General features: G+C 38.1%; 1 protein-coding gene across 8 annotated transcripts in view; it reads left to right on the top strand.

The window, feature by feature from the left end:
- LOC124291115 (LIM and SH3 domain protein F42H10.3-like) overlaps positions 1–16,608 on the top strand; it is a 137,706-nt gene that overhangs the window by 93,301 nt on the left and 27,797 nt on the right. For 5 of the 8 annotated variants that reach the window (XM_046728023.1, XM_046728031.1, XM_046728051.1 and 2 more), the window contains exons 4-5: positions 12,077–12,260; positions 15,019–15,135. In XM_046728023.1, the coding sequence (XP_046583979.1) occupies positions 12,077–12,260; positions 15,019–15,135 (301 nt within the window). Of the gene's footprint in view, positions 1–1,566; positions 1,672–2,352; positions 2,458–6,851; positions 6,957–7,370; positions 7,476–10,124; positions 10,755–12,076; positions 12,261–15,018; positions 15,136–16,608 lie in introns of those variants that run through there. The other 3 variants (XR_006902150.1, XR_006902149.1, XM_046728061.1) reach the window with 2 other exon arrangements.

A 16,608-nucleotide genomic window follows, 5' to 3' on the forward strand; every position in this document is an offset into this window, starting at 1 on the left:
GGCCTACTGCTGAAAGCCTCATTATACCAAAGACCAGGGCTTGTTACAATTTATGAAGCCCATTTTTTGGGTTACAATATTGCTAAAAGCAACAAGAAACTTGACTCACTGATTGACTGTTTAGCAAGTGACCTTGCCTTTCAAGCTCATTCACTAACTGATTGTCAGTAACCCTGCATGGCTTGGATTACATTATGATCATGTCGCTTCACAAGTCAGTACCTGCATCACATAATTCTTACAATCTTCCTGGGTCTAGATTTTCAAAGCTCTCTTAGCTTAAGATAGTCGTAAGAAGTTATGTCAACAGTTAAGAAGATAATCTTAGTGTGACCATAAGAGAGATTTTCGAAATGCTCGTAAGTCCGTCGTAAGGTCAAGATTATCTTCACAATCAAACCCAAGACCAATGAAGGTTGCCATCTTGAATAAGGTGTAAGTGCGCGCAACCTTAGTTACGACAGGTATATACCTATCTTAGATTATGATCTTAGCTAAGATATCTTAAGTTTTACAATCGTTTCGAAAATAGCCTAAGACAAAGACAGATGCGACTACCCATGAGGTTACGACTATCTTAAGCTAAGAGAGCTTCGAAAATCTAGACCCTGGAGTTGACTGGAGGCTGTATTACAATTCATGAAAAGGGCATTTTTGTGCAACTTTTAGATAACCAGTAATAAGTGGTTGTATCCTCTATATGGATAATTTCTGTTGATAAGTGAAGTAATTATGAAAATGATCTGAATAAACTGGATGAAATGTGAGAAATTTCTATAAATGCAAATATCTTTTTGTATTCATCATTGTCAATGGTTGATAAATTGATTTATGTTTACATGTGGTATCAGAAATGCTGGTTGTTAAATCAAGCATTAAGATTAAACAAACTTAATACAAGCACAGACTTCAACACTGATGATATGATGAGTGTTCATAATATCAGTCACTGGTTTGTCTGGCCCAGACTTGATTGTTTTCTGCTGAACATCATAAAGGTGGAATGTTGCCAAGTGCGGCTTTAAGAAACTAACAAATACTCGTGGTACCCTATAAATGACAAAATATTTTTGAATATGATGAAAGGGATGTATAAAAAGTGGTATTTACTAAAAAAAAGCTTTTGTTAGCTTGCATGTGTTTGTACTAGTAGTGACACAAATTACTAAAATCTAATTAGACAGGTCAAATTGGTTGGTATATAATGAAGGCACCAAAGTCAGCATGAAGTGTGATCTTGTAGTATTATTACTTGGACAATAAAATTCACAGGAGTCAATTTGAATATTTCAGTTAACTGAATAAATAGATTTTAACTTTCGGAAGAAATATTAAAGAGATATTATGTAACATGAAATACAGAGTTCAGAGATGTTTACACAATGTCAATCCGTTTCCAATATTTGCATGAAGCTATGATGCTGTATTACCTCTTGATGTGATATGTTTTTTATGATGGAGTTTGATTGGTCTCTTGTTCATGTAACATATCTGTACAGACAATCTTTGTATACATGTGGTATTCTTTGGTCTGTTTGTTCATTTTGAAATATTTGTATTACAAAGGTTCGATACCACAGTGACTTTGAGAAGGAGAAATCTCACTATACTATGGTTGCAGACCCTCTTGAGATGCAACGCCATAAGGACAACCAGAAAAACATCAGTGGGGTAATACCATATCTCACTTCCGTATATAACGTACCCCATAGGGATTATAGGTTAGAACTGGTCCCCAGCAACCGATGCTGGTTATAACTGGCGGCATAATGGACTAAGTGATCAGACTTGTCGATTGATTGATGGAATGGTCAAGTAGTCAGGTTTGGAGACATGGATGATTCCAAGTCATCATGCTCTGACAACTTGGACCCTTGCTCATATCACTGGATTGTCTGGTCCAGATTTGTGGATTTACAGCCTCCCATTATTGCTGAAATATTTCCAAGTGTGTTTTGTACAAGAATTCAAAATCCCCAGAAAACCAGGACAATATATCTCTTATACCACACTTATTGCCATCCCAGATGCTAATCCTGATTGTTAGCAATATCTATGTTAGTTCACAGGAACAACTGTAACTATCCTGGTGAAATTGTAGCTTCAGATTTGTGACTAGATTGTGTTTCAAACTGTTATGTACATTTTGATAATTTGGAAATGATTGGTGACAGAATGTAATAGCTATGTAGCTGTATCTTGACATGCACCCCATGCTTTTGTTCAATGATTTAACCGTTCTTGTTTTGTCAACCCTTTCCACTGTCCCATAGTTATTTCCTGCTTAAATAATTCTTAATGCTTAGTTTACCTGTGTTAATATGGTTAACCTTGATTTATTTTATCTAACAGGTTGAATATCACAAAGATTTTGAGCATACGAAAAGTCAATACACAACAGTTGCCGATTCTGCTGATATGAAGCGCCACCAATCTAATCAGAAAATTCTGAGTGCGGTATGATCGTACATACGGCAAGTGACTGAATGTAGCCAACCCTTGCATCAAACTGACAACACATAATACCCTGGATTGCTGATAGTTTTGTTATGTGTGCATATATTGCAAAATAAAACCTAAATATTTTGTTTGCATCTTTGTGTCAAACTTGATTTCTTTTGGACTTTCAGAACCAATTTTGAATCTTTTGCTCAAGTCTATCTTTTAAATTATTCACTGTTTTAAGTATATTTTATTTTCAGATTTTTGGTTCAGTTTGAGTGTCTGTGTATTTGTTTAAAAAGCATTTTCTTTTCTTTATTTTGTCTGTTTTGCTAACCTTTATTTGAAGCATTTTAGGTAGTATAGGTTACCTACTAAACATGCATAGTTATGTTTTTAACTCTGTAAATAGTAATCTGTTATGTAGCTCAGTTGTGTTTAACACTAATACAGGGATGAGAATGTATAGGATCATTGGACACAACAAGGTTATGTCCTGTGGTTTCAAGATTGCCTTTTGAATGTTCTTCTGGCCACTTTTATAGAGAAATTAACTACACCAGATGCATGTCTCACTGAAGGTAGTTGTTGGAAGAATGTATCTTGTGAACAAATCTGATTCTGGTCTCCCTGAAGGTAGTTGTTGGAAGAATGTATCATGTGAACCAATCAGATCCAGGTCACACTGAAGGTAGTTGTTGGAAGAATGTATCATGTGAACCAATCAGATTCAGGTATCACTGAAGGTAGTTGTTGGAAGAATGTATAATGTGAACCTATTAGGTTCAGGTATCACTGAAGGTAGTTGTTGGAAGAAAGTATCATGTGAACCAATCAGATTTAGGCCTCCCCAAAGGTAGTTGTTGGAAGAATGTATCATGTGAACCAATCAGATTCAGGTATCACTGAAGGTAGTTGTTGGAAGAATGTATAATGTGAACCTATTAGGTTCAGGTATCACTGAAGGTAGTTGTTGGAAGAATGTATCATGTGAACCAATCAGATCCAGATCTCACTGAAGGTAGTTGTTGGAAGAATGTATCATGTGAACCAATCAGATCCAGATCTCACTGAAGGTAGTTGTTTGAAGAATGTATCATGTGAACCAATCAGATCCAGGTCACACTGAAGGTAGTTGTTGGAAGAATGTATCATGTGAACCAATCAGATCCAGGTCACACTGAAGGTAGTTGTTGGAAGAATGTATCTTGTGAACCAATCAGATTCAGGTATCACTGAAGGTAGTTGTTGGAAGAATGTATCTTGTGAACCAATCAGATCCAGGTCACACTGAAGGTAGTTGTTTGAAGAATGTATCGTGTGAACCAATCAGATTCAGGTATCACTGAAGGTAGTTGTTGGAAGAATGTATCATGTGAATCAATCAGATCCAGATCTCACTGAAGGTAGTTGTTTGAAGAATGTATCATGTGAACCAATCAGATCCAGGTCACACTGAAGGTAGTTGTTGGAAGAATGTGTCATGTGAACCAATCAGATCCAGATCTCACTGAAGGTAGTTGTTGGAAGAATGTATCATGTGAACCAATCAGATCCAGGTCACACTGAAGGTAGTTGTTGGAAGAATGTATCATGTGAACCAATCAGATCCAGATCTCACTGAAGGTAGTTGTTGGAAGAATGTATCATGTGAACCAATCAGATCCAGGTCACACTGAAGGTAGTTGTTGGAAGAATGTATCATGTGAACCAATCAGATCCAGGTCACACTGAAGGTAGTTGTTGGAAGAATGTATCATGTGAACCAATCAGATCCAGGTCACACTGAAGGTAGTTGTTGGAAGAATGTATCTTGTGAACCAATCAGATTCAGGTATCACTGAAGGTAGTTGTTGGAAGAATGTATCATGTGAACCAATCAGATTCAGGTATCACTGAAGGTAGTTGTTGGAAGAATGTATCACGTGAACCAATCAGATTCAGGTATCACTGAAGGTAGTTGTTGGAAGAATGTATCATGTGAACCAATCAGATTCAGGTATCACTGAAGGTAGTTGTTGGAAGAATGTAAAATGTGAACCTATTAGATTCAGGTATCACTAAAGGTAGTTGTTGGAAGAAAGTATCATGTGAATCAATCTGATTTAGGCCCCCCCAAAGGTAGTTGTTGGAAGAATGTATCGCGTGAACAATCAGAACCAGGGCCCTTAACTTTGATCAATGTGTTAAGCATGGGTTTAAGAAGCTTGTAGGACTACGACCGTTTAGGCCTAACTGATGATAGTGGTTGGAAGAATTTATCAATTGCCAATGATGTATATGTTTAGCCTATGAGATGCCTACCACAGATGTATAACTTCAAAATCTTCTAGAAAGTATATATAGGTTCATGCAGGTGCAGGATTTGTATGGACATTGTTGTTCAATTATATGCCATTGATTCTCCACTGTGCTGGACTTTGCCAGTCCATGATCAAACACTGATAACAGTTGTAACACTCCCTTACACCCTGTCGTGATATTGCTGGAATATTGCTAAAAGCTGTGTAAAACTTGACTCATTCACACTCTCTCTTACACAGTTGTCTGCTTGTGATACTCTCATATGAAGATGTTCTTTTGTAGTAAATATGTATTGTTTATGTGAAGAAATGCCTCAGTTGATCCTAGTTGGTCAAGCAATGGCAACAAGATCAGATTTAATATTCTGAGAAAATGCTCACTGGTGATAAGTTTGTGACAAGAAATTCTTGACAATATTTTTTGAAGCTGACAGTTTCATACGGATTATTTGTTTGGAAAGTGAAGTTATGATCACAGTATAATTGCCATTTCATTTTCCTGATCATCTTGACATCAGAGTTGTCTTGGTATGTTATTTTTACTGATATCTGAAAGTTCCATAATACCATGACCAATTTTCCTTAAATATTTCTTTAACATTTCAATCTTCAAATCATCTGCTTGATAGTCTAGGCCTTACATGGTATAAGAGATTGTTACTTTTTAGCAGTGGGGTTCCTTCCAATGTTGACAGTTGTGACCCAAAGACATGTGTCTTGACTGAAGCAATTCTCATCCCTGAAAGTCTGTCATAAGCGTGATTGGTGTCATCCCATTGTCTTAAAGTGACTCATTCTCTATTGTTATTTGTTTGTCATTGCCATTGTTTATTGAAGTCATTTCAAACCTTTAAAACACAAACCAATATGCCAATCTTAAAAAAACTGTTTGACATTCTTCAATTTGTGTTCACTAATGCTAGAACTGATCTTTGCGATAGTTAAAATGTTCTCAGTGGAAGCATGGAATCTTTACAAGTTCACAGTGTAGATAACTTTTGCCTACACATGCTAATGTTATATGCTTGGCTTGTTTCACTTTTGTTTGGTGTGGGAGTTACGTAATCAAGAAGTACACTTTCCTTTGCTTTATATCAGCATGTGTTTAAGGTATGCCTTATCTCTTTACCTGAACTTTGGATATAGAAACAATGAATATCTTTGTAATTCATAGACCTTTTTCATTTAGATTAACTTAAGAGTAAAATAACTCATTTTAAAACCTCTTCTTGATGTTAAATCTTCGTCTGTAAATGAATATAAATTTTGTACTGTTAATTGTAGGTTTACGTGTTGGTAAATCTGTCTGATATGTACAATATATTTTTCATGATGTAAGAGTATTTCTCCTTATGAAAGTGGCTTGATGTGTCTCATTGTCAATGTTTGTGCTCTGAACACAAGTGAAGCATCTTCCTTTATCCAGTGTATTTTATCTGTGGTTTGTATTACACACCCAGGACATATTTGCTGCTGTATCTTCCTGTCAAAAGTGACTTGCCTGCCACCATCAATCCTATCTCTAACCACAAGTTGGGATTTCTTAAACTTAGTGCAAGATTTCTCTTGCTGATAGTTAGTAATTTGATTGGATAGCTATATTTAGCATCATTCCAATTGGACAAAACAAACCCCCACCCCCACCCCCAAACCCCAAACACAGTAACAGACAAAGAATTAGTAACAGACATCAAAGGGTGAAATTGCCAGTTGTACACCCTGCTCTGCCTCAAACCTTGAGATAGAAATTTACCAAAGTGGGTGCCTCGACAATTAAATGAGTGAACACCAGGTGGTGGCAGAAATGACTTTTAAACGACTTGAGATAGAAATTTACCAGGTGGTGGGTGCTTTCTCTTCCTTTAAATGACATGAGATAACAATTTACCAGGTGGTGGGCGCCTTCTCTTCCTTTAAATGTCATGAGATAACAATTTACCAGGTGGTGGGCGCCTTCTCTCCCTTTCAATGACATGAGGTAACAATTTGCGAGGTGGCCAGTGCCTTCTCTCCCTTTAATCTACATAGAATGAGATAAAATACCCAGGATTCAGGAGGATGCTAGTGACCAAGATATGGGTGCATCTTGTGGCTGTTGTTACATAGGTGGTGTACCACAGCGATTTTGAGAAGGGCAAGACGGCTGTTAACATGCCAGCTGATGCCCTTGATGTCAAACGAAGTATGACCAATCAAAAAATGGCTAGTGAGGTATAACTACTGCTTGTAATCAGATTTTTAAGCATTCATGATGCAGAGAAATATTTTATTCATCACCTGCTGATATAACAGATTCCTCAAGTGAAACATTTCATGAGACATTCGTATCTCTACAGTGAATTTATTTAAATGTCCTTTTAGTGCCCAAAGCATTTCTTATCGAAATTACCCATACTGGAATACAGTTCAAACAGTGATAAACCAAACTTACTCATTCCACTATTGACTCCTTCACTGTATCAATGAAATAAGGATAGTTTGCAATTCTAATCAATAAAGTAAATGTTGTGCAACAATTTGTTTCTAACTCTGAAAATTGTCCAAATATTGTCGAATGGTTGAACAGTATGAAGTTAGGATGATAAGGAATGTAGGGTTTCTACAGTCTACATTGCATCCAATCAGGTGAACTATCACAAGGACTTTGAGATGTCCAAGAGCAAATACACTCAAGTGGCCGACACTGTGGAGATGCGGCGCCACCAGGGGAACAAAGAGATTCTGAAGGGGGTAGGATGGGCGACCGTTGTTGGCATCGTGCAGGCATCATGCTGCCGCTTCATTCTGAGTGTTGTTGCCTTATTACCAGTGCTCTAACATTGTGTGTAAAAGACTGAGTTTGGCAAAAAATACTAATTTTTGCATCAGTTTTTTACCAAAATACTACTTGGGCTAAATTAGGGTTAGCATCTCTGCATACAGTGATCATAGAACGTGTTTTGGGGAAAAGATAAGCACATCCTGCTCCACTGGTGGCACATGTCATAAACACATGCAAAGTCATGTTCAGATTTCATCAGACTAAACATAGAAACATTCGTAAATTGGAAACTGATTCCGACATCATTATTGTCACCAATGACTTAAATTTTGACAAGTCCTCCACAAGTCTACCATTAATCATTTGTTAAGCTTTGTCGAGGCCATGAATGTCTTCAAACATAAATTGCTCTAAAAGTTTGTGATTTGCTTCACTCTTTGCTGGAGCATGATGGTGTGCATGAGCAAAGGCTTGAGATGGTTGGTGCCTACATAACCAACTTCCTGAAATCCTATTTGTGGTTGGCTGTGCATAGGTTATGTAGCTGTCTGACATGGCCTCAGAAAGTCTGAGCTTGAGATCACAGTACAAGGAATTTGTTTCATGTTTGGCAACTCCATCTAAAGTGAGATCTGGCCAAAAATATCTCTTGTGAAATAAATCTTGACTTTGCCAAATTGTCTTGGAATTACTTAATGATTATTTTTTTCAAAGGATGTACAATGCTTATGAAACTTCAACTTCCTTTACGTTCATTGCAATAAGTACTGTCAACTGAAGTCCTCTTCTGTCCTAAACAGAAGCAGACCAAAGTGTAATGAGTTTGTTTTCCGATTTATGTTGATGTCGATCAGTGTTTCATGGCCCCCATCAACATGCAGCTTGAATTTGACACAATGCCTTTCTGTTGATGTCACTAAACAGCAAGTCTGTTGTCTTTCAGCATGGAAGAATTGACTAATGACATAAACTTGTGTATAATTTTGTTTGCTTTTTTTGTGGTATTTATACTTTGTAAGAAAAATGCTCCTTATTTAAGTAAGTACTGGTTCTGAAATAAAGGCTTGTGTAGTATAAACTGTTAATTGGCGATCCAAGGCTGTTCTCAATGATAAGTACATGGATGGATATTCTATCCTTATACATGATATATGTCAGGATAAGCCAAAAATTCTAAGGTTGCCTTTCTTTCATTGAGACAACATGATCTCACTCGTTCATTATGCAATTTATTTTGATATGAATTATCATTTTAACTCTTTTCCTTGGAGAATTGTGCAAGTCCAGGTTTTCATTTTCATGGTGTTTTCTCTGTGCTGGGGCTGTGTGGGGTAGCCTTGTGGTTAAAGCGTTTGCTTGTCATGCCGAAACCCGGGTTCGATTTCCCACAATGTGTGAAGCCCATTTCTGGTGTCCCCAGCTGTGATATTGCAGGAATATTGCTAAAAGCAGCGTAAACACCCAACTCACACACTCTTTCCGTACTTGCTTAATCAATGACAGTACTTTACTTCAGAGGTTTGAACTCAAGATTATTTGTTAATTGAGCATTTGTTTTTTTACTGCATTTTCAGTTGGTTTGTGACACCTGTGTTTCCTGGCTGTTGTCGGCACTCTTGTGGTATTAATCCGTATTGGACACTGACACATGATCTGTGATAAGAAATGAATATCATTAACAGTGGTCACTCAGGAATGTATCCTGTCATATGTGTATTTGATCAAATAAAAGGAGCCTGATAATAGCAATACAATTTCTGAATGGGAGAGGTGGGTAAGCCTAGTGGTGTAGGCGTTCACCCGTCACACCAGAGACCTGGGTTCAATTCCCAACATGGGCATAATGTGTGAAGCCCATTTCTGGTGTCCCCCCCGCCATGATATTGCTGGAATATTGCTAAAAGCGATGTTAGACTATACTCACTCACTATTGAATGTGCTAAATAGCCATGTGATAACTTCAAACTTACCCATAGAAACCAGACGCCAGAGATGTTGTGACTTATGTCAGAATGGACATATGTACAACTGTGTTTGAAATTAAGGGGTATTGGAGCCCTTGATATTTGCTGCTATAGAATTTGAATAAACTTATAATTTTGGAGTTGTGACCGTGATCCCTTGACCGTCATACTTTGTGAATTCTGATATGTGACAGTGTACAATTACATGCCTTCAAGAAACTATTACTGGGAATAAAAAAATCTTCATTGAAAAGAAAAATGATGATCCCCCTTACTTCAGTGATGAATGGGGATTATATGCTTTGGTGTGTATTGTTCCGTATTTTGAGCTTAAAATAAGAATCTATCATTAACACAAACATTGGCATGATATGTTGCATTCGTAGATCTGAGATCTGTGAAAGAATATTGATGCTTTGCTACTAATATTGATGTATCTTCTTATTACATACTCGATACAGTTCAAGAAAATTAAAAATATTTTAACCAGTGAACAGTAATTATGTATAAAAAGAATCTTGTATCTTTTCTGAAACTAATTATGAAATTAAAATACTTTCAAGAACAAATTGATGTGATAAAGTTTTAGCCGAGGGAATATTTCATTGGAAACTGGAAAAAAACCAATAATGCTGGTAGGCTTCTTGCTTACAGGTGGCTCCACAATCCTCCAAACCAACCCCTCAATCTCCTACTCCTCAATCCCCTACCCCTCAGTCCCCCACCCAGTCACATCCAGAGCCCAAACTAGCAGCTCCTAAACAGGTGTCCAAACAATCCCCCAAAGCAGCCCCTGAGGAGCCACCAAAACAGCTCTCTCAAGAGCCCACTAAAGTAGTTCAGAAGGAACCGGCTAAAGCAGTTCCTCAAGAACCAGCTAAAAAGGTTGAAGAACCAGCTCCAAAGGTTGTAGAACAACCTAAAGAGCTTCCTCAAGAACCAGCTCCAAAGGTTGCAGAAGAACCCACTAAACAGCTTCCTCAAGAACCAGCTAAAGAGCTTCCTCAAGAACCAGCTAAAGAGCTACCTGAAGAACCAGCTAAAGAGCTTCCAGAGGAACCCTCTAAGAAGCTCCCTCAAGAACCAGCTAAAGAGCTTCCAGAGGAACCTTCCAAGGAGCTCCCTCAAGAACCAGCTAAAGAGCTTCCAGAGGAACCTTCTAATGAGCTCCCTCAAGAACCAGTTACAGAGCCTCCACAAGAGCCTCCAAGTGAGGCTGTGGAGCAGCAATGACTGACTGGACTTGTTATCTGCCTCCTGTATGGACAACTGACTTCTGCTATGGTATGTCCTCAGGGACTTGTCATTATTTAGCTTTGGGATGGGGTTTGGGCACAGATTCTTCATTGCCAATGACATCTTGAAAGGCTTGTCATATCCTCCCCAAAGAATGCAAAACTGTTAAGGAAATTAATCATAAAACTCACCATAAAGGGTAAATTATAAGTAATACTGTATGGTCAACTATGTCTAAGTGAACTGCTCAAAAGAAGTCAAGGAACACACAATTTTTCAAATTGAAGTTACTTGACTCAGGTGTTCTTTAACTTCCTTTAAGCAGTATATGTCACTTGTCCAATATATGTCCATATGAATGTGTATTTTTATGCTCCACATGTCCACCACAGAATTTTGTAATTAAAGACTTCTGACAAAGACATCAACAATTATTTGCGGTATACATTGAAAAATGTTCTGTCATCCATTTGAATCATGACCTTTCCTGAAATTGCCCCTACCTCCAATATATGATTGGTCCGTAAAGGGTACAGAGAAGCCATGTGGTATTGAGAGGTTTATATTCATAGGATTCCAAGTTATATTGTATAGGTACAAAATGGGGGCATTCTAATTCCACAGAAAAAATGAATGATACACATGTATATTGGATATGTGTGTTCTGTATGAAAATGGACAAGGCACAATATTCCTGAGTATCCTTACTCTGATATGCTATTGTGTTCTGGCTGCTTGAATACCATAGGTATGACAGTCATAGTATATGGCTTACACCCATAACACAACGTTATGTATTAGACATCGGTATATTAGCTGGGATCAAATAATATGAGTTTTATACATCCATTATTATATAGATGTTTTGGTTTTCTACAGGCAACATATTATCAAAATCATGCAAACTAATTCACATATTACTGTATATTTATCAAACCTTTTTTTTTTCTTGTAAATTTTCTACTTGAGTACATCAAAGTTCATGACACCATATTAATATATTTTCTTTTTCTTGCTAATGTTTGTGTGTTTGTCTTTCTTTCAGGGTTGTTCAAGGCTAGTTTTCCAGTCCTAAATAACTACTGTTCATTTTCAGGATAATGAGACCAAACTTGTCATGCATTAGTTATCATGAGAACAGAATCACTTGGACTTATTTTCTGGAATCCTTGGTGATTTCTCAAGAAGTGTTGTGACTATTTGTGATAAGTCAGTATATGCATATTGTTCATTGTTAAAAGTTGTCCTTTCATTTTCAAATTTTGTGTTTTTCATTCAATCAGTGCATTTATAATCTACAAGTTTGTTATTTTTCAGCAGCTAACTGTCCTTTGATCTTTGTCTATATTTTTGTCTTTCCTACTTTTCAGATTAAGTACCATGAAAATTTTGAAAAAGAAAAAGGCAAAAAAATGTCTGTGGCTGACGACCCTGAAACCCAGCGTCTCAAGAAGAACATGCAAGTCGTGAGCAATGTTGCCTACCACAACACACTCCAAGAAAAAGCAAGGATGGAACAGAACCGGCCCAATGAAGAGACAGATAACTTTGCAGGTAAACTCAATCAGAACACTGTGAAAGACTAAGGCTAAATTCAGGGACCTTCATCATTTTGTCTCTTCTCTAACATAATACTGACGTTTCATGTAGCTGAGATATTGTCAACGCCATGTAAGCCACAATCAACTCGCCCCAACCCTGTTGAAGACCCGTTCCATTTAACAGTCTTAGATGATTGGTACTTTCATACTTTAACATCACTAACCACAGTTGTGCTGCTAAAATGAATTTGTGGAACTGGGTCCATATGGTTGCAATGCATAGGCATTGTGAAGGAGGTCCATCTGGATTACAGGTCAGTCAAAGTAGGTCCATCTCCTGGATGACATGTCTTCTAAAGTAGGTCCATCTCCTGGATGACATGTCTGCTAAAGTAGGTCCATCTCCTGGATGACAGGTCTGCTAAAGTAGGTCCATCTCCTGGATGACAGGTCTGCTAAAGTAGGTCCATCTCCTGGATGACAGATCTGCTAAAGTAGGTCCATCTCCTGGATGACAGGTCTACTAAAGTAGGTCCATCTCCTGGATGACAGGTCTTCTAAACTAGGTCCATCTCTTGGATGACAGGTCTGCTAAAGTAGGTCCATCTGGATGACAGGTCAGTCAAAGTAGGTCCATCTCCTGGATGACAGGTCAGTCAAAGTAGGTCCATCTCCTGGATGACAGATCTGCTAAAGTAGGTCCATCTCTTGGATGGCAGATCTGCTAAAGTAGGTCCATCTCCTGGATGACAGATCTACTAAAGTAGGTCCATCTCTTGGATGACAGGTCAGTCAAAGTAGGTCCATCTCTTGGATGACAGATGTGCTAAAGAAGGTCCATCTCTTGGATGATAGGTCTGCTAAAGTAGGTCCATCTTTTGGATGACAGATCTGCTAAAGTAGGTCCATCTCTTGGATGACAGGTTAGTTAAAATAGGTCCATCTCTTGGATGACACATCTCAGGCAGTAGCATTTTCCAGCAACTCATCATGTATTTAGTTCATTGTTCTGTTTCCATTCTGAACACAAGTCCATTTCATCTTCAAAATCTCAAACAGTGAACTCCCACTTGATACAAACATCAGAATTATCCTGACATTTGTCTTTCATAAGAAAAGTAGCAGCAGCTTGACCATGCAGTACATGCCACCCAGTACAATTTATTTAAAGGTCAAGTCTTGTAAAGCATGTCAATAAAATCAGGACTGATCCAATATCCTGACCATTTGAGTTGAGTACCAGTGATCCTAAATGCCAATCCAATGCTGAGTCACAGATAGTATTGTGGAGTTCACTGTCTCTGCCTCATCAGTTCATGGTGTTTCATGCTGCTGCATCTCATGGCTTAAATGTTGCCATTTTAAGTTACTGTTTATTTCTTGTCATATTCATTCCCCATTCTCTGATCTCCAGCAGATTACCCCAAGTAAATATAGAGATTCTAAAGGACATGATGAAAAAAGAAGAATTAATATTGCTAAAAAGGCAAAATATGAACAATATTTCGTGTTTCCTTTGATGAGATTTACTGGATAGTGTTGCAAATTTCAACAGTTTTGTCTGACTTGCTAAAAATAAGTGTAGAGGTTTTGAAAGGAGTGTTTAGAAAAATGATTAATATTGCTGAAAAATCAAAATATGAATTTACTGGAAAGTATTGCTTATTTCAAAACTGATCTCACCCGTGAAGATCAGGGTTAGAATATTGATCTTCAGTAACCCATGCTTGTTGTAAGAGGCGACTAAAGGGATCGAGTGGTCAGGCTCGCTGACTTGGTTCACACATGTCATCGATTCCCAGTTGTGCAGATCAATGCTCCTGCTGTTGATCACTGGATTGTTTGGTCCAGACTCGATTATTTACAGACCACCGCCATATAGCTGGAATATTGCTGAGTGTGGCATAAAACTAAACTCACTCACTCAAAACTGGTCTTACTTCCTATAAATCAGTGTAGAGTTTATGAACGGTGTCAAAAGAAATTGCTTATTACTGCTAATCAAAATTTGAAATTACGAGAAAGCTTTGTTTACTTCAACAATTTTGTCTTACTTCCTGTAAATAACAATATTTATGTAACAGTGACATTGAGTGCAATTAACATATATAAGTCATGGATGTGCGTGAAACTTATCTAATATTTCATACTAACATCGCCAGATCAAGCTATCTTCGAATGTTTCTTTGAATGATGCAAGTCAGATATCTTTTCTGTCTCTAAAAGTTGCTTCAGTGTCTGTGCCTATCTGTTACTCTATGAATGCATTTCAATTGTAAAGTTTTAAATGATAACTTTTATTTCATGTGTTGGTTGTGACTAAGATCCGAAATCCCTAATAAACTTACTCGATTGGTACTGACTCCATGTCCTATGGGTTCCATCCATACTGATCATATATCCCACAACATATTGGTGGAGTACCTTGAATACTGATCCTAAATTCCCAATCCTTTTGGTGGAATACCGTCCCTATCGATCATGTATTCCATACCATTTGATAGAACTATTCCGGTACTACTTCTCTGTACCCTACAATTTTGGTTCAATGCCAGCAATACTGGTCACATGTCCATGACCATTTTGGCTGAGTCCATCAATTCTGATTCTGTATCCCCTTCTTTTTTGGTTCGTTACGATCAATACTGATCATATATTCCCTACCATTTGGTGGAGTACCATAGCTACTGATCCTATCACCCACCATTTTGCTACAATGTTTAGTTTGGGTTTTGCTATGCTTGTTTGTGTTTTGCATGTACCCTCAACAGCTCGCAGGCGCGGTCACAAGAACCCAGGTAGCATAACTGACTATGTGCCCACGGCCGTGGCAGCTCCTCCTCCTCCCCAAAACCAACCCACCCACGTCTACAACTCTAAAGGAGAAGGTAAGCACAACTGTAACAACAGTCTCAACAACAGTCTCAACAACAGTCTCAACAACAACTGGTGGAAGTTTAGCCAATCTCCATGTATTCCTTTCTCGGATATCTTGATGGTGTTATAACAGGAACCGTTCGAAAATGTCTAGGTCTTGAATGTTTTTTGACAATGGTCAAAAAGGTTCTTTTATTTGTAGGTCTTGGGTGTCTTTATACAGTTTAATATATTCAGATTTTTAGTAGGAAGGTAGGTTTTGAGGCACACATGATCAAAATTACGTAAGCACTAGATTTGGAGGGTTTTAGGGTGTGCACCATTCTCAAAGTATTACTGAAAAAGCTACCTTCTCTATAAGGTACGAGGGGCGGTGGGGTAGCCTAATGGTTAAAGCGTTCGCTCGTCACGCCGAAGACCCGGGTTCGAATCCCCACATGGGCACAATGTGTGAAGCCCATTTCTGGTGTCCCCCGCCGTGATGTTGCTGGAATATTGCTAAAAGCGGCGTAAAACCAAACTCAGTCAGTCAGTCAGTATAAGGTACGAAGATGGAAATGTGCTCTGAATCAGAGTTTGAGTCATTTGATAACACAATTCCTCTATCAACTCGATGTGAAAAGCATCCGAAAGATGGGTTTGATAGGAAGTGATATAGATTTACGTATAGTTTGTGATTTTGTGACGTAACACTATTAACAGCATCCACGTCTCGGTGTAGACTAATGCTAGACTTGCTTCATTTAGGGCTTTAGCACTGCAGAGAGGGCTTGGCAGTAGGGAAAATAATGTGGTTCAGGGACTGTGAGACAGACTAGTCTCGGTGCTGCATGATTGCTGGATGTAGTTGTCAGGAATGATGTCTATCTGCTGTGTTGTGATTGTCCACTAATATTGTGTCTAATCTGTCTTGCTAGAGGAGATAGTCATGTATTGTGTATCTATGTCCACTAAAGGGGCATTTGTAACAAGGTTGATGAGTCGACACAGACTGGAAGGGTCTGGACTTATACCACTGAAAAGATGTTAAAGAACACCCAATTCTTTCATGCTACTGTAGTTAATATTTCAGGCCTTGGGATCGGTGGGGTAGCCTAGTAGTTAAAGCGTTCGCTCATCACAGCAAAGACCCTGGTTCAATTCCCCACATGGGTACAATGTGTGAAGCCCATTTCTGGTGCCGTCACGCCGTGATATTGCTGGAATGCAGCTTAAAACTAAACTCACTCACTCACTCACTTTCAGGCCTTGACAATTTCACTATGGCAACATGAAAGAATGGCGTGGTCCTGAACTGTCAAGACTATTTTTTTATAGAAGGATATTAATAAACTAAAAACAAGTCCCTTTTGAACGTTCAAGGTTATTTGAACTAACTCTCAGATATCCCAGAAGTAGTGATGGTATCATTATGTTATCAATATCAGTTTGTTTTGCCTTGAAATGTTTGGGCAAGAGAACTGATAATACTTTTCGATACTGTT

The sequence above is a fragment of the Haliotis rubra genome, unplaced genomic scaffold, assembly GCF_003918875.1.
Source record: "Haliotis rubra isolate DU_JTF1 unplaced genomic scaffold, ASM391887v1 Scf113, whole genome shotgun sequence".
Lineage (NCBI taxonomy): Eukaryota > Metazoa > Mollusca > Gastropoda > Lepetellida > Haliotidae > Haliotis > Haliotis rubra.